Below are 26,207 nucleotides of genomic sequence, written 5' to 3'. Positions count from 1 at the left end.
GTAATATTATATTTGAACTGTACCATGTATTATTTTATTGACCTGCACTTAAATCGTGTTTTATAATTGTTTGTAGAGATTGTGCAATGGTTTGTAGTGTTTGTTGATTGTTATACCTACCTAAAGACTGCAGATGGAAATTAGCTATTAGCTCAAATCTGGCATAATTCATCTCTTTTCTGAGATCAATGTATTTGAATTCATGGACCTTGTTGAAATAAATACATAATATATATATATGATCCCAGCTCTCATCCTGCAGAGGAAATGTTCAAGTCGTGGCTCTCAGTCCCAGAGGTGGGAAGTAGTAGAGTACAAATATTTTGTTACTGTACTTAAAGGTGGGGTAGGTAATTCACTTCAGAAACACTTGTTGTTATATTCCATGGAATGCTCTTAACATCCCGATAGCAATGAATATCTGAAGTGCTTTGACAAAAAATCCATACAAAAAATGTCATCTGTAGAAGCCGTAATACTGTAAAAAATACAGGATGGCCTAACTGCCTGTCAGCCTTCCATCGGGGCACAAACTTATCTCGTGCCCTCATTGGTCATGTGCGCGTTCGCGTGGTCATGTGCGCGTTCGTGTGTGTTGGAGGAGGGGCTCTGTAAGGAAGTGGCAGATTTTTTCCGGTTGTGTATTTTCAAATTCTAGCGATCTCAAGCTGGTTTCTCCATTCTTACCTACCCTAACTTTAAGTACATTTCGAAGCCCATACTTCTTTACTTTTACTTGAGTGAAGAAGTTTAGTCAGTACTTCTACTTTTACCAGAGTATTATTAAACACGAGTACTTCTACTGGAGTAAAGGATGCGTGTACTTTTACCATCTCTGGTCCTCTATATATTCATGTTGCACTGTTGGAGGAGTCTGTGACCTAAGTTGTTCATTGCCATATCTACACTGCGGCTAATGTGCACGTGACAATAAAGGATGTGTGTACTCTATCTCTGTCCGTCCCCATCTGTCGTCCGCATTCTCAGATCTGGCCTCCAGCGTTTTCATCCAACAACGATGGTCTGTCCCTCTCTCCCATTGGGTCACTACCGCGTGTCTCTTTTCACGTCCACCATGCATGCCGGCCCTTTTCATTCTCCCAAAGAGTGCACTTGACCTTATTCACCGTGCATCGTGTCTGTGGCTCTGCTGAGTAATCCTCTCGCTGAATTTTTATTTAAAGTGCTCGGGGAAACTAGAGTCTTGCTTTTAGCTAAAGCACGGGCTCCCTCTTCACCTGGAGTGTGCAGTAGTTAGCGTTGGAGGATGCAGATATGTCTATCACCTTCTCCCCAGGCATCTCTGTGGAGAGCATCAGAGAGAAAGAGCTGCATAATTTACCCGAGATATCTCACTCTTTTTATCACTTAAAAAGCTTCATGAGCCAGCCGCAGCGACATAGCGCCAGAGTGCTCAGCCTTAAACATTTCAAAGTGAATAGCTGCCGTTAGAAATGAAGCACTTGCAGAGGAAGCTCAAACAGAAGAACCTTGTTATATCGCGTTAACTGCTCATCCATGTGATGTATGCATATGCTCACTGTACACTCACTGGCTTTTGTCTGGATACTCCACATTAAACATTTCAAATGATGGAATCCATTGACAGAAAATGTATCAGCTAGAATTCTGATCATCTATGGATAAAGTATGTCATATTTTAAATGGAAAAATGCCTGTTAATTATGTTTCCAGATTACAAAATATAAATATTTACTGTTTTTGACTTAATGTGATTAAGTACTCAAGTATTTTACCATAGTACAATTTTGAGATACGTGTGTTTACATTTTTCTGTTTTGTTCTACTATAGATTTTGGAAGCAAATGTACTGCTTTTTTACTATACTTGTAAAACATATTGGTGACTGGTAGCTTTGAAGAATAACATTATTGATTTAATCTATAAAGATGAACATTATTATGGATTAAGCTACGGAGCAAAGATACTTATTTCAGCACCTGTTATTGAAATTCAGTAAAAGTATATCTACTTGAAATTCAAAGTCTGAATTGGGCCATTTCACTCAATGAGTACTTATTTTTGGGGTATTTTAGATTTGTACGGTACTAACACTTTTTTGCTATGACTTCAATACGACTTTTGAACAGCCATATGCACTGGTGGAGTTAGTTGGACCTTATTTTGTTATCTTTTTCAATGTTAACCGCTATGAATGAAATGTTGGCTTTTGGAGAAACATCTTGACATCCATTTTTGTTTTCATACACAGCTAAATATCATGTGCACAAAGCTTTAGGTTAACCTTTCTGGGCTCGGCAACAGGTCCTCAATATTTCCATTATCCTTATCAAATGAGGAACTCTGCAAAACCACCGCCTTAAAATATCCAAATGTAAAAATGATCCCACACAGCAACGTTTATTTTTCTTGATTTTTTACTGAAAGCGCTGAGCCAGTAGCCAGCGTCAGGGTACTGAGAAATAGAATGAGCAAAACACACCTGGGCATTTCAACAAATAAATCCGACAGGTAGAGATGAGTCACGGCAGGTACACACACTCTGAGGCAGGGCATTCTGGGAAAAAAATGTGGGCTTTTAAACTCCTGGTACCATAACATCGAATTCAGAAAGACAATTACCCTTATAATCCTCTTACCTCTGAATCTAGAAAGGTAAGGCTTCTGTTCTGTGTTCTACCCATCAACATAAGTGCATTATTAATAAATAATAAATAAATAATTTATATAATCTCAACAATAAAAAGTGACATCTTTTTCATTTTTTGCATTCAGAGAGGTGGCTATATTAAATACAACTTCGTTAAAATCAGCTGTTTGTTTTGTTAATTGCATTTCTGAAGATATTCGTATCTTTGGTGTGTTTTTCCAGCTATGTTAAAATCATGTCATAGTGATCAATATTACCAAGTCATCTACCAACATAAGCCTCAATGTACCAGAATGCATTGCAACTCAAGGACATGGTGTGCTATTAGTATCAAAGGTAACTTCATTATTATAATTGGGCGACAAGTTTGCTATATGTATTATATGATTTCAAACAACAACGCTCATCTTAAGGTTGCCAAGAGGCATTCTGGGAAATGTAGGAAATCAGTTTACATTCCTAAAGTGCATGAAACACAAAGGGACACAAAGCAACAAGATGTTATTTTCTGAACCTATCATTTGATTGGATAGAGATGACATATTCAGGCGACTACATCAACTAAAAATCTCTCATGTCAGAGGGAGATGAAAACATCGTCTTCCTGAAAAACAAAAGGACCGATTTCTGTGACCTGATCAGGGCTTGATGGCGGCCTGTCAAACAAGAGATGCTGGAGGTCAGGATTCGGATTGTTTTGGGATTTTAAAAGATCTGCGGTTGTGCTCATTTAAGGCTGTTTCTGCAGGCTGAATATTTAAGCTTTGCATGTGAGATGTTAAGTGGGGAAAAGTCACATTTCTACATGACACCTTAAAGGTGGGGTAGGTAAATTTGAGAAACCGGCTCGAGATCGCTAGAATTTGAAAATACACAACCGGAGAAAATCTGCCACTTCCTCACAGAGCCCCTCCTCCAACACACACGAACGCGCACATGACCAATGAGGGCACGAGGTAAGTTTGTGCCCCGATGGAAGGCTGACAGGCAGGTAGGCCATCCAATCCGGCTAAACGGATTGGTTGTACTTTTTACAGTATTACGGCTTCTACAGATGAAATTTTTGTATGGATTTTTTTGTCAAAGCACTTCAGATATTCATTGCTATCGGGATGTTAAGAGCATTCCATGGAATATAACAAGTGTATCTCGAGCCGGTTTCTGAAACTTACCTACCCCACCTTTAATGCAGGGAGAAAAGCAGCAGAAAAATGGCGATAAGAACGGATGAGCTTGACTCAGATGTTCCGGTTGTTGTTAGTGGATTAAATCTGCCTGTTTTTCATCAGGTATAACAAATACATGATCTGTTACTCTGGTTTCCATTTCATTTAAAGTGACCTCAGTGGGACAGGTTCATCACTCACTCTGTTGAGTGAGAAAAAACAAAACGAAAAAACCACCCTTTTGCAGACACAGAAAGCCCGATCCTGGACTCATTTGCCTAAATAAAATAAAATGAAATGTTGAAATACAATCAGGCTCAAAAACCATTCAAAGGTTGAGATGTTTATGATGTAAAATCTTCCCTCTGAGAAAAACCCTTCCACGTATTTCTATTTTCTGTCATATATGTCTCTTTGCTATTAGCATTCCATTAGCACTGTTGCTAACATTTTAAAGGACTTCTTCACCCCCATTTGTATAACAATGAATGACCTCAGTTCACCCTTGGATTCTTAAAAGGACGATATGTTTCTCACATGCCTCCACTGGCGAACAAATTATCTAAAAATGGTGAAAATTCTCACACAAAACATTTATTGTTCCTAATTCGTGTGCAGACTGGATTATGCTGCACCTGTTGTGTGACATTTTGTAAAAGGATGTTTTAATATAGTTCTCCTGTTGTTGCAGCGCCCAGACATACCCTTAAACAAAGCTTGTAATACACTAAAAAATGGTCAAAAAGTAAGTGATGAAGTGGAGAAGTTTCATGGTGATATTAACTCTATTCTTCTGCCATTTCTTAAAGGATATTTTCGTTAAATCTTGTTTTACTCTGAGCCACGAATCTCCACTTAACGATCACTTCCATTCACCACACTTTTCAAATATATTCTTATAAATATTCTAAAGGTTTTTACATCGGGATGTGTTCATATATCATTCATAGCATCATTTATAGATTCCATATTTACTTCAAATCATAACGACTTTTCTCCATTTCATGACTCTTAATCCCCCATGGAGGCATGTGAGTTCAAGGTCACGGGGTGAGATTTAGATTTACACATGTTCCCTTTGAAGCTGAAGTTTCCCTTTAAGATTCCATTTCTTTTAACAAATAAAAACAGGGTAGCCTTAGTGCGATTACAGGCCCTCCAACATGGTGGCCTGTCCGTCTTTGACCCCTCGAGTGTGTGAATGCCCGGCCTCGTCGTGTGTGTATCTCTTAATCCCAAAACTCTCTTTTTGACAGCATGGAAGGAAAAACAAGGAAACGGCAGCAAACAACAGTTGTACAAATCGACCAGTGCATTGTGTGTTTTTTAAAAGTCCAAGATCAGTAGCATCAGAAAAATCAAGTTCATCGTAATCCTCTTTTTCTCCTCCTTTTAGTTTCCACATGTTTTCTCAGGTGATAACGTCTCGTCAGTCCCTCTGAAGACGAGGCTGAGTCCTCTGCACCTGAACGTCTCACTGACAGTTTTTCCCGCTGCAAACACTCGTCCGTCTTTTTAAGTTAGTCCGAGTCCAGAGAGAGGCGCGTCCGTCCGAGTCCGACCGGAGACACGGAGACATCCAGGGACTGTGATTGGCTGATGCTGGAATACTGGCAGACCAGTTCAGATCAGTCCTCCATTCACAAACCTGAGCAGAGACACGGGAAGAAATGTGTATTATTCCTGCATCAAACCTGTGTCTCCTGCATGGAACACAAACTTCTGTTTACAGTCGTTTTTTATTATACCTGCATCAAACCTGCATCATTAAACCTCTTACATAGAACATAGTCATCTCTTAACACTCTACATATATATATATATTTTGTATGTGTTTATTTAAGTATTTATGAACTAATTTAATAATTATTACAATAGGAAAATATTAAAAAATGTACATCATCTATTTATCTTACTCTATATTTCACTGTATATGTTTGACTTTATTTCTGCATGTTACGGAAAGATGGAGATAAATATGAACTTTTAAATTTTTTATTTATTCATAATTACAAAATAATCTGTTTTTCACTTAACATTGTTTACCTATTTTGCATTTTCCTTGTGTCTCCTGATATGAAACATACATCTGTTTGGAGTCTAAGAATTCCTTTATATATTATTACAATACACAGTATTTTATTCCACTGTATGTTTTCTACGGAGCCCCCTAGGGGACATGGAGAAGGAAAGAAAAGGATTTAAAAAAAAATAATAATAAAGTTTTGCGAGATCTCACAAAACCCCGTTGCAGTTTGCAGGCGGTCCCTAAGCACTCCTCCTCTCCCTCCTCCAGCTGCAGATTGTGACCAATTATTGATGTTTAGCTCGGATGACGGCGCGTATCGAACTGTTCTGATAAAAAGGACTCTGTAGCTCGTTGTCTACCTTGCTATGATTGTAAAGTCATGTTTGTATTTTTACAACGTTATGTTCATGAGTTATTGATCCGCTAAATTCGAATCTGTCAATGACTCAGCTCAGAGGGACGTGCATGTCCCCTCGCTCTGAGTGTTCTCTTGAGGTGTCTTCACTTATGTGAAACCCGTGCCTATTGCCAAGCACTGATGCTATATCTTTATATTTAAGGCTCAAAGTAAAATCAATGAACCGCTCCATTGTTGTGTTTTCTGTGTTGCTGTAGACAACACAGAAATGTCCCCTAGGGGGCTCCGTACCATGTCCCCTAGGGCGCTCCGTACCATGTCCCCTAGGGCGCTCCGTACCATGTCCCCTAGGGCGCTCCGTACCATGTCCCCTAGGGGGCTCCGTACCATGTCCCCTAGGGCGCTCCGTACCATGTCCCCTAGGGGGCTCCGTACCATGTCCCCTAGGGCGCTCCGTACCATGTCCCCTAGGGCGCTCCGTACCATGTCCCCTAGGGGGCTCCGTACCATGTCCCCTAGGGCGCTCCGTACCATGTCCCCTAGGGGGCTCCGTACCATGTCCCCTAGGGGGCTCCGTACCATGTCCCCTAGGGGCATACTTGCTAACCCTCCCGATTTTCGTGGGAGACTCCCGATTTCACTGCCCTCTCCCGGTTTCCTCCCGGGTCGTATTTCTCCCACATTTCTCCCGATTTCTGACAAAATCAGATTTACTCAGGACTGTTTCCACTCGGACTTTAATACAGCTACACCATTGTTTGGTTTCCATGGTAGCGCGTCTCTTTAGCAGCGCGCGCAACTCAAAGTCTGAGAGGGTGAGGAAGATAGTCACAGAAAACAGAACAAGAATCGACAACACGACCCTCTGCTCACTCCTTTCCTGTAAAATACAGGTCCAGCCCACACACATGCTCCATGGTGCTACAGGCGGCAAGGCAGTGCACTTACCACTACAGTAAGCATGTTATATTGTTAATGTTAATCTAATACAGCTCCGGCGATGATCCACTAGCACCCCCCCCCCCCGAATGCTCCCGATTTCTGAGGTCTCAAGGTTGGCAAGTATTATGTTTGCATTGTACTAGCATAATTGTGTCTCTTGCACTATTCTTATACTATTTCTATTTACGTCTCAAGGTTAGCACGTTAGCGTTGTTGAAGGAGCCTGACACCTAATATTTATGTTGCCAACAAATGTGCATATGACAACAAAGCCTCTGAATATTTGAATGCCTGCGATGTTAAGGTAAATGAATCGAAGCTGCGTTCACATGTTCCTATCTATACTAAACATTTCTCATGAGTTAGTTGTGTGTGAATCTGACGAGTCATGTCAGTTAAATATATAATTATACTTTATATTTCCTCACTTGAGCTGCGAGGATCTCTGCTGCTACGTCTGCGACTCGGCCTCCTGCCCGCCCCCCGCCCTCCGGACGCTCTTGATGGACAGGTACGTCTCCTCCTCAGGGTCGTAGTAATAAAACTTACTCAGGTACGATATTAGCGGTCTGAGGAAAGAAGGGGAAAAACAACAATCAGATATTTGTGCCTGTAAAGAATTGTTCTAAATGAACGGGGTCTGAAACTCTAAATTCAGCAAAAAGTTAGCATCACATAACTATAAAGCCTAACTTCCATAAGTCAACAAACCGTCTAAAAATAACTTTTAATACAAAAGAAAACGGTCCGATGTGTATTTCTTAAATGTCGTACCTTAGTCACCTGGATTTGATATCAAAATGTGTGGAATTTCTCGTTCACACATCATTAAGAGACCGATTTCTGGCACACGTTATCCCTCAAAACATGCCTACATTGTTTGTTTTTTTGTATTCTCATTCTCAGCATCTTCTGATGTATGGAGCGATACAAGCAGATATCCAGCATCCCCTCTGGGTTTTAAAATGGTCAACAACAGGTGAATATATAATAACTGTTTTTCGGTAGTTTTCAAGCCGTACCTGGGCAGTGGAAGCTCCTGGATGTGGTCGATGCGGACCATTTGTCGGATGCAGAAGCGACAGAGATGTTGCAGAGACTTCACGTTGCTGAAGCGGGAAACAGGATACAGAAGCTGGACCGGGGTGGGAGGAAGCCCTGCAACACACACACACACACACACACACACACACACACACACACACACACACACACACACACACACACACATAGTCATTTACACACACACACACACACACACACACACACACACACACACACACACACACACACACACACACACACACACACACACACACACACACACACACACACACACACACACACACACACACACACACACACACACACACACACACACACACACACACACACACACACACACACACACACACACACACACACACACACACACACACACACACACACACACACACACACACACACACACACACACACACACACACACACACACCTCCATTGGACTCCTTTGTTTACTTTGGGAACATAATCACCACTACAGTATGTAACACTTGCGCTCCGATTGGCTGGCGCTCCAACACATTGGACTATGTGTGTAATGTGTAAAAAGACACAGGGTGAAAACTGTTCCTAAAACGCCACCATTGGACTCTTTTGTTTACTTTCGGGGCCTAATGACATCACTATGTAGGGCTAGTGCTCCAACACATTGTACGTGATAGGCTAAGGGGCGGGACATCTCTAAGCGGTTGACCAATCACAACAGAGCTGGCCAGCTAACCAATCAGAGCAGACTGGGCTCTGGTTTCAGACAGAGGGTGAAAAGAGGTGCTGCAGCACAGGCAGTATGAGAACAATTTCACCCACGACTGTACCCCTGTACATGGTTCAAACACCATCATCAAGTATGCAGACGATACAACGGTGATCGGCCTCATCCTCAACAACGATGAGACGGCCTGCAGGGAGGAGGTTCAGCATCTGACCGAGTGGTGTGCTGACAATAACCTGGGCCTCAACACAACAAAAGAACTCATTGTGGACTTCAGGAGATCGAAAGGCAACACACACACACTCCCATCCACATACATGGAACGGCGGTGGAGCGTGTGTCTAGCTTCAAGTTCCTGGGGTCCACATATCCGATGACCTCTCATGGTCCAACAATACCACCAGCGTCTCTTCTTCCTGAGGAGACTAAAGACCTCTCTCCTCAGATTCTGGTGAACTTGTATCGCTGCACCATTGATTGCATCCTGACCAGCTGTATCACAGCCTGGTATGGGAACTGTACAATGCTCAACAGGAAGGCATTGCAGAGGGTGACGAAAATCGCCCAACGCATCATCGGTGTCCCACTCCCTGCCATCGAGGACATCCAGGGGATACGGTGTTTGCAGAGGGCGCACAACATCTTCAAAGACACCTCTCATCCTGCACACTATCTGTTTGTCCTCCTACCCTCGGGGAGGCGCCTCAGGAGCCTCCGGGCCAAGACCAGCTGGTTCATGGTCGGCTTCTTCCCCAGGGCTGTTACCCTGCTGAACGCAGCCCGCTGATAGGCTCAAGCCCATACTCACCACCCACCTGTTTATATATTTTACTGTCAATGCCGTTTACACTGTATATATTCATCTGTTTATAGCCTATTTATAATTATTCTATTAATACAAATTCCATGTATAATTATTCTCATTATGTAGACTCCTGCACTGCTATTTTGCACTTCTGGTCAGATGCCTAAACTTACATTTCGTCACTAGTACATGTACTGACAATAAAGTTGAATCTGAATCTGAATTGAAGCATGGAGACAGGTAGAGACACTACATACTGATATACACCTGAACATCAGCAGGAGAGGACTCTTTAAAGTAGAGACACTACATACTGATATACACCTGAACATCAGCAGGAGAGGACTCTTTAAAGTAGAGACACTACATACTGATATACACCTGAACATCAGCAGGAGAGGACTCTTTAAAGTAGAGACACTACATACTGATATACACCTGAACATCAGCAGGAGAGGACTCTTTAAAGTAGAGACACTACATACTGATATACACCTGAACATCAGCAGGAGAGGACTCTTTACAGTAGAGACACTACATACTGATATACACCTGAACATCAGCAGGAGAGGACTGTTTAAAGTAGAGACACTACATACTGATATACACCTGAACATCAGCAGGAGAGGACTGTTTAAAGTAGACACACTACATACTGATTTACACCTGAACATCAGCAGGAGAGGACTCTTTAAAGTAGAGACACTACATACTGATATACACCTGAACATCAGCAGGAGAGGACTCTTTAAAGTAGAGACACTACATACTGATATACACCTGAACATCAGCAGGAGAGGACTCTTTAAAGTAGAGACACTAGATACTGATATACTTCTGAACATTAGCAGGAGAGGACTCTTTAAAGTAGAGACACTACATACTGATATACACCTGAACATCAGCAGGAGAGGACTCTTTAAAGTAGAGACACTACATACTGATATACACCTGAACATCAGCAGGAGAGGACTCTTTAAAGTAGAGACACTACATACTGATATACACCTGAACATCAGCAGGAGAGGACTCTTTAAAGTAGAGACACTACATACTGATATACACCTGAACATCAGCAGGAGAGGACTCTTTAAAGTAGAGACACTACATACTGATATACACCTGCACATCAGCAGGAGAGGACTCTTTAAAGTAGAGACACTACATACTGATATACACCTGAACATCAGCAGGAGAGGACTCTTTAAAGTAGAGACACTACATACTGATATACACCTGAACATCAGCAGGAGAGGACTCTTTAAAGTAGTGACACTACATACTGATATACACCTGGACATAAGCAGGAGAGGACTCTTTAAAAGTAGAGACACTACATACTGAGATACACCTGAACATCAGCAGGAGAGGACTCTTTAAAGTAGAGACACTACATACTGATATACACCTGAACATCAGCAGGAGAGGACTCTTTAAAGTAGAGACACTACATACTGATATACACCTGAACATCAGCAGGAGAGGACTCTTTAAAGTAGAGACACTACATACTGATATACACCTGAACATCAGCAGGAGAGGACTCTCTAAAGTAGAGACACTACATACTGATATACACCTGAACATCAGCAGGAGAGGACTCTTTAAAGTAGAGACACTACACACTGATATAGACCTGAATATCAGCAGGAGAGGACTCTTTAAAGTAGAGACACTACACACTGATATAGACCTGAACATCAGCAGGAGAGGACTCTTTAAAGTAGAGACACTACATACTGATATATACCTGAACATCAGCAGGAGAGGACTCTTTATCAGTATGTAGTGTCTCTACTTTAAAGAGTCCTCTCCTGCTGATGTTCAGGTATATATCAGTGTGTAGTGTCTCTACTTTAAAGAGTCCTCTCCTGCTGATTTTCAGGTGTTTATCAGTATGTAGTGTCTCTACTTTAAACACCTGAAAATCAGCAGGAAAGGACTCTTTAAAGTAGAGACACTACATACTGATATACACCAGAACATCAGAAGGAGAGGACTCTTTAAAGTAGAGACACTACATACTGATATACACCTGAACATCAGCAGGAGAGGACTCTTTAAAGTAGAGACACTACATACTGATATACACCTGAACATCAGCAGGAGAGGACTATTTAAAGTAGAGACACTACACACTGATATACACCTGAACATCAGCAGGAGAGGACTCTTTAAAGTAGAGACACTACATACTGATATACACCTGAACATCAGCAGGAGAGGACTCTTTAAAGTAGAGACACTACATACTGATATACACCTGAAACATCAGCAGGAGATGACTCTTTAAAGTAGAGACACTACATACTGATATACACCTGAACATCAGCAGGAGAGGACTTTTTAAAGTAGAGACACTACATACTGATATACACCTGCACATCAGCAGGAGAGGACTCTTTAAAGTAGAGACACTACATACTGATATACACCTGAACATCAGCAGGAGAGGACTCTTTAAAGTAGAGACACTACATACTGATATACACCTGAACATCAGCAGGAGAGGACTCTTTAAAGTAGAGACACTACATACTGATATACACCTGAACATCAGCAGGAGAGGACTCTTTAAAGTAGAGACACTACATACTGATATACACCTGAACATCAGCTGGAGAGGACTCTTTAAAGTAGAGACACTACATACTGATATACACCTGGACATCAGCAGGAGAGGACTCTTTAAAGTAGAGGTATAATACAGATATGAACCTGAAAATGAGCAGATTCATTCCTCTTCCTGTCGTTGGTATACTAGTTATCAAAATCTCCAAATCCTCCCACAGAGCTGATGTTTAAAAACCAAACCGTGAGCTGAATTTTAAAACATAAATCAGTGAGTGGGAGGAAAAATTAGGATGTGTTGCTCAATAAAACGCCTCCAAACTTTACTGTCTGCTCACTCATTGATTTTTGATGCAGCAGGTATTACAATAAAACCAGGGAGCTTATTTTTGACTCAACAAGGATACAAAGATCTACTGTTATATTCATCCTTAATCTTTAATCTAATATTATTCAATTTAACTGTTTTAAATTGAATAATATTAGATCAGTTTTGGATCTGCTTATCTTTCTTACAGTGCAGACGCTTTTCTGCTTGCTCCTGCCTCTGCTTACTGTTTATGCTGATTTTCCTATTCTTATTCTCTGAAAACTTCGAGCAGCGGCTCCTGGACATTAACCTATCAGTGGGACAGTTCATCTTCGTAAATAGACGGAGGGTTTCAGCCATATTTCAACATTTTTACGACGACCTCAGTCTTACAGTAGCGTGGCCTAGCAACAGCTAAAGCCTGGTAGGCTACTGCATGCTATTTAGCTTAAGCTAGTCGGTAGGAAAATGCCTCCGTTCTCTACAGATGACTTCCACAAACTTCTACAGAAGATGGCCGTGTTGGAAATGAAAATGCAACGGTTGGAAGTTAACGTGGAAGTGAATGGACTATGTCGTGGGAATGACACCACTTTACCAGTGTTGCAAAATAATGGAGAAGGGTATGCTAACTCACAGCTAGTTAGCAGCTACAAGGATTCCAAGGAAGAGGAGGGTTGTGTACCGGGTAATAAATCTACAAGTGGTAGTCCTCCCTGGAACTCTCTGGGGGCAAAGCCTAAGAGTAAATCATTTCCATGGGATTTGGGAGGACGGATAACAGGCAGAGCCCAGCGCTCTGAAATCTGTGATGCGACTGGCTGGCCTGCATTGCTATCACCCAGGAAGAGCGCCTCTTCAACCCCTATTCATACTAGGAGACAGCCGTGGACAGCTGCTAAAGGGAGAACTACAAACAATCCTCCTAATCCTCCTTTTTCTTTTAATGTTTATTTTATTATCTTTTCTTTTTAATGACTGATTTTAAATGCCATTTTCTTAATGTCTTTCATTTTTTGTAAAGCACTTTGAATTGCCTTGTGTTGAAAAGTGCTATATAAATAAACTTGCCTTGCCTTGCCTAAACCACCAAGTGTGCCAATCCAGAACAGATACGCTCCGCTGACCGAGAACCGGAGATCCCTTTCTGATGACCTGGATAACCCGTCCTCTTCACACAGCAGGGTAAGGACCAATAGCTACTCCAAAAGTAAAAGGCTAGAGGGAAAGCTAACGACTGGGCCTGAAACTCTGATTGTGGGTGACTCTGCTGTAAGAGATGTAAAAGGTCTGTGTAGTAAGAACAACACCAAAGTACTCTGTTTTCCCAAGGATGTGGTCTCTGACTTGGCTGAGAAGATCCTGCATGTTGGGGCTGAACATCCGACTGTGAAGAATGTGGTTCTGCACGTTGGAACAGATGATGTTGTGACACAAGAGTCAGAAGTGCTGAAAGAAGACTTTAAATGTCTGTTGGAAACTGTCAGCTCTCTAAATGCAGATGTGTTCATCAGTGGCCCTCTACCGCCAGTCAGAAGAGGAGTGGAGAGATTCAGCAGACTGTTTGCACTGAACACCTGGCTTTCAACTGCCTGTACTGACCATTCTGTCCATTTTATTGACAACTTTAACTTTTTCTGGGACCGCAGACATCTTTTCAAGGCAAATGGACTTTGTCTGAACAAGTCAGGAGTGAAATTGTTTATCTCTAATATATTCAACTGATTGCGTCATCAATCTGTTCCCTCTGCGAAGGACAAGCGGCAAGAGGAATCAAAACAGGAGAAAGACACATCGCGCAGACAACCCTGAAGAAGTATCACTGCACCCGCCTGAGGAATGTTCTGATTATGGGAGACCTATGACACAAATGGAGGAGCCTCCACTGCCCGCCACCCTCCTTCGAGGATACTCTTCATTCATCCCCCAGCTCTCTCTACTCTCCGCTCACCCTTTCACCCTCGCCCTCCCCCTGGAGTTCGATGACCGCATGAAGGCGACACGCAGGGTTGGCAGCATGTCCTTTACCCCCGCCCCTCAACGACGCCCACCAAAATCACCGAAGCAGCACCATCTCCCCCGGCTTCATCACCATGCCTACCACAATCTTCCAAACCAAAACAATACAAGGAAGATGGAAGCAAGTTTCCAAACCCCCCCCCTGCAGTGTAGCCCTCACCCTGCCCTCCTATGATGAGAGGAGCAGGGTGGTGGGTCCTCCCCTTCAAAGCCTGATAGGGATGTGTGTGTACAAAACGCTGCAAACTGATATCTGCTGGGTCCAGGCTCAAGGGCGTATGGCACTCTCAACTCTTTCCAGGACATGCCGGGCCCTGCCTGCCTGTAGCTTTGCCGATATCTGTGTTGATAGGTAATAGATTAAGAGCGGTGAATCAGCTTAGAAACAGGAAGCGCTCAGACGTTTGTGTGAGTTGATCTAATTTAGCAGTGATTCCATGTCAGCCACAGCTTGTTACAAAAAACCTGACTGATAGTGTGTTTAACAAACTTAAACTAGCTTTATTAAATGTCAGGTCTTTGGCAGGAAAAACATTTTTAATCAATGATTTTATCACTGAGCACAATCTCGATTTTATGTTTTTAACAGAAACTTGGATTGAACAAAATAACAGTGCAGCTGTTCTTATCGAATCAACACCTCCCGACTTTAGTTTATGAGTCAGGAAAGAATGCATAAGAAAGGAGGTGGAGTTGCTATTCTGTTCAATGATTCCCTTCAATGCAGGAAGACATCGTATGGACACTTTGCTTCTTTTGAATATGTGGCCCTTCAGCTGAAATGCTCCTCTCGAGCTCTGTTCCTAAATATCTATAGGCCACCCAAATACTGTGCAAGCTTTTTTGATGACTTTACTGAACTGCTGTCTATAGTGTGTATTGACTTTGACCGTCTAGTCATTGTTGGTGATTTTAACATCCATGTTGACAACCCCCAGGACAGAGGGGCTAAAGAACTGTTCTGTGTTCTTGATAGCTGTGGACTGACTCAGCATGTGACGGAGCCCACGCACAATAAGGGGCACACTCTGGACTTAATTATCTCAAAGGGTCTGATTATCTCTATGGTTGTGGTGACTGATGTTGCGCTCTCTGACCATTCCTGTGTTTTCTTTGAGAGCTCTATTTCTGTTCACAAACATGTTCAAAAAGAGATAACCACAAAGCGATGTTTAACTGAAAACACTAGGGAAATGTTTACTCAGAATGTTTCTTCCACACTTGCCCCTGCTAACATCTCAGTAAATGAGCTAGTAGATCATTTTAATTCAAAAATTAAAAATGTTATAGATGCCATTGCTCCAACTAAGGTAAAGGAAGTGACTGGGAAGAAAATATCTCCATGGAGAAAGGCCATGACCGTGAGAGCAGAAAAAAGAGAGTGTCGAAAAGCTGAACGCAGGTGGCGAAAAACAAATCTCCAGGTTCACTTTGAAATCTATAAAGAGAGACTTGGCCTTTAGAATTTGGAATTGAAAAACGCACAACAATCTTTCTTCTCTGACATCATTACCAAAAACAAAAACAACGCACGTGCCTTGTTTGCTACCGTCGACAGACTAACTAACCCCCCAGTGTCAGTAGCCTCTGAATTTCTATCCACCAGGGCGTGCAATGACTTTGCCTTCTTCACTGACAACATTCAGAAAATCAGACAAGCAGTCAGTGCCTCTGCATCAGGAACAGCAGATGTGTTGTCTCTGTGTCCACCTAACATCAATTCAGACACCATGACACAATTCCATCAGATTAATAACCTAGAGGTTTTATTAGGAGAATATCTGGTCACAAACTCACATGGGAATCAGGGGTTGAAGACGTTTTGCAATATTTTATTAAAGTAAAATAATTGTAAAGGCCAGCCCATTTTATATTCTGTGTCTTCCTTGTATTTTTTTTTGTATTATTATTATTCCTTATGGGATGTAAAAAGGGTAAAAAAGTAAGTAAAGTACAAGTTCCGCAAATGTGCACTTAAATACTTCTCTTAAAGATGGGGTAGGTAATTTTGGAGAAAGCCGCTCGAGTGCGCTAGAATTTGAAAATACACAACCGGAGAAAATCTGCCCCTTCCTCACAGAGCCCCTCCTCCAACACACACAAACGCGCACATGACCAATGAGGGCACGAGATAAGTTTGTGCACGGATGGAAGGCTGACAGGCAGGAAGGCCATCCAGTTACTTTAGCCGGGCCGGCTCAGATGATTGGTCGTGCTTTTTACAGTATCACGGCTTCTCCAGATGACATTTTTTTATGGATTTTTTGTCAAAGCACTTCAGATATTCATTGCTATCGGGATGTTAACAGCATTCCATGGAATATAATAAAAAGTGTATCTCGAGCCGGTTTCTCAAACTTACCTACCCCACCTTTAAGAAAATGTGTTATTACATACGATCATTGGAAATCCATGTAATTATTGTAAATGATTTGACTAGCCACAACGCTAATGTGGCAAAAAAACATCCAAAAGTGTCTGTTTTAAAGATAAAAGCTCCCTATCTGCTGATCTGTGCTTCCACACATGCAGAAAGTACTCGAGTAGTTGTACTTAGTTACTTTTCCAGCACTGATGTGAACACAAAAACAAACATTTGATGCATTCTCACAATCATAGAGGCTGCAGACGCACAGACGGTCTCACGGCCCGTCTACACTACAGGCATCGAAAAATGCTTTCAACGCTTCGCCCATTCACTTGAATGGGGTGACGTAGAGGATTTTGAATCTTCGCCGAACTGCATTGTGGGGAGCGGAGCGTGGCTTTGCATCGTGAGCATCAAAAGTTGAGCAATGTTCAACTTTTGATGCTCCCGATGCTTTCGAAGCTGGCATCAGCCAATCAAATCCCGTTTATGCAAATCCCGCCAGTACAAGCGCTAGCCAATCAAACCGCGTGCAAGCTGGGAGAGCCAGACCGCAGTTCATTTCCTCATATTCCAAACGAGAGATTACGGTAGCAAATCACCCGGTTCTTTACGACCAGAACTATTAACGGGATCCAAACCGGAGGAACCAGGCATGGAGGGAGGTGGCAGAGACAGTGGGTGAAACTGGTAGGTTTTCGCCTGTTTGGGGAGTTTATATCCAGTTTACTTCGTTTTAACATTGCTATTGCTTTGTATGCTGGGGGCGGGAGATTCATCTGATTGGTTGTTGGTCGCGTTGCTCGCAAAAAAATCGCCAAGCTTCAGACACGCCCAGCTCCAAGATGTTTTGATGCCTGTAGTGTCGACGGCCCGTTAGGCACTTCTCACATCCATTTTTGATCGTCTCAGGCTGCGTGCAGATCTCTGACCTATATCTTACCTGGGACTCTGGAGCGCAGGAAGTAGAGGAATTTTCCGTTCTTGGAGTGCATGATGGCTCGCTCGATAAACTCCACCACCGAGTGGCAGCGGTCCTCAAACTTCGGGTGACACCACAGGCTGAACGTCCCTGCAGAGAGGGAGAGGAAACGTGTTTATTCTTTATGTTCCACGTGTAGCATTTTATCATGCATAAATCAGAGCGGCATTCATTATGAAACATGTGTACAGTAACACATAAGAACATCCTGTACGAGTTAGCTGCCTCTGTGTTTTGTATTAAAGAGACTTTTTATTTTACAGGATATGTTTAAAGAGAAACAACAATAAGACAAGCATGCCTGTGTCTGCTGTTTGTGCACAATACCCCCCGAAAGGGAGAGAAGAACTACATCTGAGGATTATATGCATCATGTTAAGGCATAGCAGGACCGCGGTGTCTTCATACTTCGGTCACATAAAGAAACAGTCAACAAAATCTAGTTTTTTTAGAGACACTAGAGACAAGAACAATATTGGCTTCAAAAATACTGAAGTACATTACTGGGAAATGTATTCATTTGTTTGCAATCCATACATGTTATGTAAAGCACGTCTGCAGTGCGATATAGACAAACTAACCGTAACCTTTCATTGTTGTAATATTTGACTTTAGCTACAAGCTAACGCTCATGTTGCAAAAAACTACCGGAAAGAAATGTTCTGTGTAAGATTTCTAAATAAAAACCTCTAATTAGGACGGAACGCTCCCTATCTGCAACCAGACAGTGTGTGTGTGTGTGTGTGTGTGTGTGTGTGTGTGTGTGTGTGTGTGTGTGTGTGTGTGTGTGTCTTCCTGTTGACCGCTCATTGGTTCCTGCCCTGGATTCATGCCATGCGTTCATGCTCACTCGGCCGCGTTGATGTGAACGTGTTGTGTCAGTCGCGGCAGCACGTCTGCATAATGAATGTGTTTCTGGGCATGACTCTATAGCTTCAGATGCAGAGCCTCGCTTATGTATGCAAGTCTGTGTGTGTGTGTGTGTGTGTGTGTGTGTGTGTGTGTGTGTGTGTGTGTGTTGTTCCTTTCGCTCCTTTTGTTTTTGTCAACGTCAGCGTCTTAAAGACAACAACATTAAACAACGACAATTAGCAGAAGGAATGGTGTAAATATGTGTTTTGCTGAGCGTGTTCTTATGCGGTGAACTTGCATGTGTGCAGATATTTTCTGTTTCTCATAATGATAGTTGGATCCATATTTTGCTCTTCTACTTCAATCCAGGGGGGTCTACCACGAAGCAGGATGTTCTCTTAGCGGCTAACTTCAGGGAAAACTCGGGGTTTCCGGTCCTACGAAGCTGGTTCTCTTTTTAGCAGGCTAGATCTCCATGGTAACTGATGCTGTGCGGCTAGCCTGGTCGGGAGCAGGTTAGCCGCACAGCAAGTTTTGGATTAAGTCAACCGGATAACTCAAAACATATCCAGGATAGGTTGAACTAGCTTCGTAGTATACCCCCCAGGTTAGGTTGCAGGCTAAGAGCTCAACTCAGTGAAAGCACCGCCTGCTGACCAATCAGAGCTCAGTGTGCGGAGTTTAAAGCGATCAAGTCATATTACAGGAGAAAGGAAATACGCTTCTCCATGTCTGTGATTGGTCGAATGCTCCAGATACCACCCCTTTCATGTGAACGCGCACCTAACTAGATAGGACACGGCTGGCTTGAGCGATCCACTTGATAACCAGCGTCGTAGGACAGTTTAGCGAGAGCGCGTATGTTTTGGATTAGGCCAACCGGCTAACTCAAACATATCCAGGTCAGGTTGAACCAGCTTCGTAGCACAGGCCTCTTGTGAGGACGCATTTTGAACTCTAGACCGGGACTCCATGCAAATGTCCTGTGTATTTCTGGACTACGTGTACTGTGTACAAAAACAACTGTGGAAGCTGAAGTTCCTCCCACCTTTAAGGTTAAATAAAGTACAAACTAGGGAAGTACCTTAAACGCCTCCATTGGACTCCTTTGTTTACTTTCGGAACAAAGTGACATCACTATGTAACGCATGCTTTTCTATTGACTAGCGCTCCGACAAATTGTACTTGTGTGTGTGTGCCTCACCTCTGCAGTGCTCCATGCGTGTGTGGTGTGTGTGTGGTGTGTGTGTGTGTGTGTGTGTGTGTGTGTGTGTCTCACCTCTGTAGTGCTCCATGCGTGTGTGGTGTGTGACGCCCTGCGACCTGAAGCTGAGGCTCAGGATGTACCGAGGGTCCGAGCTGTCCCTCACCAGGAAGGATCCGTCAGGTTTCCCCTTCAGCTTCATCTCCGCGTCCTCCCAGTTCATCGGACCCCAGTACCAGCCGCACTGAGGACAACACGACAACAACACCTTTATGAAAACAATAACAACAACTACAACTAACAAAAGCACAACTGCTATTTATTTTTCTCTCCAATGATAATGAAAAAAAGAGACTATTCTGCGCTATTTCTATCATAGTGCATTAACTTGCACGACTGTATCTGTGTCTGCGTGTTGCTCTGAAGGAGGAGCCTGCGACTGCAGCTTCGTACACATGACCATAAAAGCCTTGCATCTTGAATAAAGCTACTTGTGATACTCCATGGAATCTACACCTTCCGATGTGCAGGAGAGACTGTTCTCTCGACTTCAAGGCAAGGCAAGTTTATTTATAGCACCTTTCAACACAAGGCAGTTCAAAGTGCTTTACAAAAACGAAAGACTTTAAAGGTGGGGTAGGTAAGTTTCAGAAACCGGCTCGAGATACACTTTTTGTTATATTCCATGGAATGCTCTTAACATCCCGATAGCAATGAATATCTGAAGCGCTTTGACAAAAAATCCATAAAAAAATGTCATCTGTAGAAGCCGTAATACTGTAAAAAGTACAACCAATTTAGTTTAGCCGGACGGCCTACCTGCCTGTCAGCCTTCCATCGGGGCACAAACTTATCTCGTGCCCTCATTGGTCATGTGCGCGTTCGTGTGTGTTGGGGGAGGGGCTCTGTGAGGAAGTGGCAGATTGTCTCCGGTTGTGTATTTTCAAATTCTAGCGATCTCGAGCCGGTTTCTCAAACTTACCTACCCCACTTTTAAGAAAATGGCATTTAAAATCAGTCATTAAAAAGATAATAAAATAAACATTAAAAGAAAAAATACATGGATAAAAGTTACAGTGCAGTTTAAGATGTGAATAGTTCAATTAAAAGCAGCGACAAAAAGAAAAGTCTTCAGCCTGGATTTAAAAGTAGTCAGAGTTGCAGCGGACCGGCAGGTTTCTGGGAGTTTGTTCCAGATGTTTGGAGCATAATAACTGAACGCTGCTTCTCCATGTTTAGTTCTGACTCTGGGGACAGAAAGCTGACCAGTCCCTGAAGACCTGAGAGATCTGGTTCATCATTTAGCAGGAGGTCAGAAATGTATTTTGGGCCTAAACCATTCAGTGCTTTATAAACCAGCAGCAGTATTTAGAAATCTATTCTTTGACACACAGGAAGCCAGTGTGAAGACTTCAGAGCAGGAGGGATGTGAGGACTCGAGCATTGATATCTCCCCAGTGAGATACAGAGAGCTTTAAAACCATTCAAAATGCATCTGAAACGTTCCTTTCCCTTCGATCTCATGTTAATTACATTTGAGCCCAAACAAATCTCACAGCTGTGGATAATCAAACCATCGTCCATTTAACGCACAACAACACTAATCTGGTTCCAGCTCACTTTGACGGGACACCGGATACCTTTGACTTATGGACTGTTGGTCGGCTTGAAGCAGAAACTACGGTTGAATTTAAAAAACAACTATTTTCTGATGTATCGGTTAACTGAGAATCAGCGAATTCACCCATAATGAAAATAATCATTATTTGCAGCACACGTTGCACACAGCGTGCTGAATAACAGACATGAATGAGAATGAGAGAATGTAGGAGATAAGATAAAAATGGTTTTGCCAGAGATACAAAAATACAATAAACACAGCAGCATAATAATAACACTAACAGTGCAGTAATTTAATATCTACAGGAAACAGAGACGGTCACATAGTTAAGTCAATATTAACAGTATTTAGTAGTGCAAAAGAACATGGTGGCAGACGTTATCATAGAACCTTCTTAAAAGTCGTAATAAGTCAATAACAATGTCCTCTCACCTTCTCCAGCTCTCGCAGGCTGGCGGTGAAGTTGCTGGCCTCAGATCGCCTCAGGGCGCACAGCATGGGGGGCGGAGCCTGTCTGGAGGGGGGGGCGTCCATCGGGGAGGGAGCCGCGTGGGGGAGGGCCCGGAGGAAGGCGTCTGTATCAGGGGAAACATATCAGACATTTAGAACGTCGACCATTTGTAAAGTTAAGTGGAAAGGACACTGACAACAAAAAGACAAATACAATTTTTGAAACGTGTGTTGGATAAATGTGATTGGATGTTTTTTCTCCTTCCTGCCCGGCGACAGGAAGTGACGACGTTTTTTTCTGACTGGTCTTACCATTGAGGCTGAGACTGTGCTGGATGGTGGCGTGTGAGGGAAGAGGAGGAGGAGGGAGAGGAAGAGGGAGGGACTGCAGGGAGGCGCCCATTACACTCACTAGGAAGGGACCAGGCTGAGGCCCCGCTATGTCATCTGGAGGGAGGACAGGAAGGAGAGGAGAGGAGAGGAAGGGGGAGAAGAGGAGAGGAGAGGAGAGGAGAGGAAGGGGGAGAAGAGGGGAGGAGATGAGAGGAAGGAAAGGAAGGAAAGGAGAGGAGAGGAAGAAGGTAGGAATAGGACAGGAAGGAAATTAAAGGGGAGAACAAGGAGGCAGGAAGGAAAAAACAGAAGGAGAAGAGAGGGATGGAAGAAGGAATATAAAAAAGGGAGGAAGGAACCAACCAACCAACCAACGAAGCATCGGCATTAGAGGAAGAGAATGGAAAAAGAAGGAAGGAAGGAATGAAGGAAGAAGGAAAGGAAAGAACATGAAGGAGGAAGGAGGGAACGAAGGAAGGGTAGGATGGGAGAGGGATATAAACAAGGTTGTAGAGGGTGAGGGAAGAAAGTGAGAAACCATAATAAAGGTGTCAGGAAGGGGAGAAGGAGGCAGAGAAAGTGAAGGAAGATAAACAAAGGAAGGACAGGAAGTTTCAACACCATCAGACAGGAAGTCTCGGCCCTCTATATAATCTAATAATATCTACCATTAGGATTCCTTATTGTGCAATGCACCTTTAATGTTCAACACATCTCACATAAACAAATGCATCAAATCATAAGCATTGTGTCCAGCAGTTACATCAACTTCCTGTTTGACATCGAGCTCCAAAAGCTCACTAAAGGACTAACTGTGTATTCATCCGCCGCTGAAAATAGTCCCCAACAAATGCCTTACTTCCTAAAACCAACGTACAGGACTTTCCAAAGGGAAGGCGAAGTGTGGAGCAGAATGTGGGTCAGAACCAGGCTACGATGTGAAAGGTCAAAGAAAGGCCATGAAATTAGAAATGTGTTGGACTATAAAAACACTGATATTCAGGAATATAACTTTTAAATATTGTAGGAGCCATTTTATGGGTGTTGTTGGTGTGTCAGTTTATTTAAGTTATATGTATAGTGTGTGGTGACACGTCATTGGACATAATTCACCTCTCTTATTGTGTTGCCACACGGACCCTTTAGTGGGAACACCTGGAGAGTTAGCCCTCATTCCTGCTAGCTCGTTAAGCAGAGCAGACGATGTGTTGACCTCTCTATAACTAATGGATAATAAAGAGTGGAACTCCGTTCTGAATACACCGCCTCCGACTCCCTTTTCCTGGCGCTACACTGGTGACCCTGACGTTTCCGAGAAAGTTTCCGGAAAATTAACGAGCATGGCTGAACGCGATGTGTTCGTAAAGCTGCCGGCGTTCTGGGAGCACGCCGCGGAGGCATGGTTCGCACATGTGGAGGCGCACTTCGCCTGCCGACAGGTCCGTGACGGGGACCTGAAATACTACCATGTGGTAGCAGCGCTGGGCTGCTCTACGTCGTCCAGGTTGGTGGGATTCATCGCAGCCCCCCCACATCATGGCAAATATGAGGCGATTAAGGCCCTTCTCCTTAAGACATTTAGCTTATCTGCTAAGGAGAGGGCCCGCCAGTTGCTTGACATTCAAGGCCTGGGAGACAGCAAGCCTTCTCAGCTAATGGAGAAAATGCTAAATCTGCTAGGGGGGGAAGATCCCCGGATTTTGTTCATGGAGATTTTCCTGCGTCACTTGCCTCCCCGGGTCCAGACGGCGCTGGCCAACACGCCTGTCACGGAGCCGCGGGCCTTGGCTGAGGAAGCGGATCGTTTTTTCCTGGCTACACAACAGCCCGGTGCAGAGACGTTAGCCGCGACGCGCAGCAGCCCATCTGCAGTCAAGACAGCATGGCGGGGGCCGGACACGGCTGTGGCGAGCCGGCGTGGAGACACCGGAGAGTGCTCTTACCACGCACGTTTCGGGACAAGGGCGAAGAGATGCATCGCTCCGTGCAGCTACAAACCCCCGGGAAACGGAGGGGCCGGCGCTCAGTAGTGGCCCTGAGCGTCGGCGGCACGTGCAGGCTCCTCTTCGTCAGCGACAGCGTTTCGGGGAGCCTGTTTCTGTGTGACACGGGCGCTCAACGGAGCGTAGTTCCCGCGTCGAGTGAAGACGTCACCCGGGGAGGGCACGGACCGCGATTGACGACGGCTAACGGCGGTCCCATTCGCACGTACGGCGTGAGGCCTATGTGTCTGTGCATCGGAGGACAGCGTTTCAGCTGGGATTTCGTGACAGCGGACATTTCTTTTCCCCTCCTCGGAGCGGATTGTTTGTGTGCTCATGGACTCTTAGTGGACGTTAAGAATAGGCGTTTGATTGATGCCTTGACGTTTTCTTCCCTCGTGTGCACACTTGGCAGCGCAGCGTACGACGGGCTGTCGGGCTCGCTGTCAGGGGCAGACATTTTTCTCAGACTGTTGGCCGAGTTTCCAGACCTGTCGCTGCCCACCTTCTCTGCGCTCACCACTAAGCATGGCGTGGAGCACCACGTCACTACCGAGGGGCCTCCTGTCTACGCCAGGGCCCGGCGGTTGAACCCTTCTAAGCTGGCTGTGGCGAGGGCGGAGTTTGCAACCATGGAGCGCCTGGGCATTGTCCGCCGCTCTGACAGTCCTTGGGCTTCCCCCCTGCACGTCGTCCCCAAACCGAACGGCGGGTTCCGCCCGTGCGGGGATTACCGCCGACTCAACGACTTAACGACGCCTGACCGCTATCCAGTGCCGCACATTCAGGACTTTTCGGCGCATCTGGCCGGTACAGGGGTGTTTTCCAAGGTGGACCTGGTGCGTGGATACCACCAGGTGCCCATGCACCCCCTGGACATTCCCAAGACGGCAGTGATAACACCTTTTGGACTTTTTGAGTTCCTGCGGATGCCTTTTGGACTCAAGAATGCCGCTCAGACGTTCCAGCGCCTGATGGATTCGGTACTGCGGGACCTGCCGTTTGTGTTTGTCTACCTCGACGACATACTCGTCGCCAGCGCTTCAGTGCAGGAGCACCTGTCCCACCTCCGAGCCCTTTTCACACGGCTCAACGAACACGGATTAATCATCAATCCGGCAAAGTGCCAGTTCGGGGTGTCTGACATTGATTTCCTGGGGCACCGCGTCAACAAGGGCGGTGCGACACCTCTGCCAGCGAAGGTGGAGGCTGTTGCGGCTTTTCCTCGCCCGCTCACAGCCCGGTCGCTCCGTGAGTTTCTGGGGATGGTGACCTTCTACCACCGTTTCATCGCCCGGGCCGCACACATCATGCGGCCGCTGTATGAAGCGTTGAAAGGCAAGACCCCCAGGCGATCGACTGGACAGCAGAGGCGGACGTCGCTTTTGCTGAGGTCAAGACCGCGTTGGCTCAGGCGGCTTTGCTGGCACACCCATCATCTACGGCTCCCATCTCCATCACCACGGACGCGTCGGACTACGCGGTCGGCGCGGTGCACGAGCAGTGGGTGGAGGGCGCTTGGCAGCCGCTCGCCTTTCTCAGCCGCCAGCTGACGCCCAGGGAACGCAGGTACAGCGCCTTTGACCGAGAGCTCCTTGGACTTTATTTGGCCGTGCGGCACTTCCGTTTCATGCTGGAAGGCCGTGAATTTACGGCGTTTGTCGACCACAAGCCGCTCACCTTCGCCATGTCAAAAGTGGCGGAGCCTTGGTCGGCACGTCAGCAGCGGCAGCTTTCCTACATATCAGAGTTCACTACGGACATTAAGCACGTGGCTGGCAAGTCGAACCTGGTTGCTGATTGCCTCTC

At 44.4% G+C, this 26,207-nt stretch overlaps 1 protein-coding gene across 3 annotated transcripts in view; it reads right to left on the bottom strand.

Annotated features, from left to right (window-relative positions):
* Positions 1-2,415: 2,415 nt before the first annotated feature.
* The window catches only part of socs7 (suppressor of cytokine signaling 7), a 43,238-nt gene continuing 19,446 nt past the window's right edge, over positions 2,416-26,207 (bottom strand). For 2 of the 3 annotated variants that reach the window (XM_034088994.2, XM_034089003.2), the window contains exons 5-11: positions 22,396-22,530; positions 22,066-22,208; positions 20,088-20,256; positions 17,918-18,046; positions 8,150-8,285; positions 7,556-7,696; positions 2,416-5,446 (exon numbers count right to left, since the gene is read on the bottom strand). In XM_034088994.2, the coding sequence (XP_033944885.1) occupies positions 7,579-7,696; positions 8,150-8,285; positions 17,918-18,046; positions 20,088-20,256; positions 22,066-22,208; positions 22,396-22,530 (830 nt within the window). In that variant the 3' untranslated portion in view covers positions 2,416-5,446; positions 7,556-7,578. The remainder of the gene's footprint in view (positions 5,447-7,555; positions 7,697-8,149; positions 8,286-17,917; positions 18,047-20,087; positions 20,257-22,065; positions 22,209-22,395; positions 22,531-26,207) is intronic. The other variant, XM_034089011.2, reaches the window with a different exon arrangement.

The sequence above is a fragment of the Pseudochaenichthys georgianus genome, chromosome 1, assembly GCF_902827115.2.
Source record: "Pseudochaenichthys georgianus chromosome 1, fPseGeo1.2, whole genome shotgun sequence".
Taxonomy (NCBI): domain Eukaryota; kingdom Metazoa; phylum Chordata; class Actinopteri; order Perciformes; family Channichthyidae; genus Pseudochaenichthys; species Pseudochaenichthys georgianus.
This window is presented reverse-complemented; position numbering and strand designations above follow the sequence as displayed.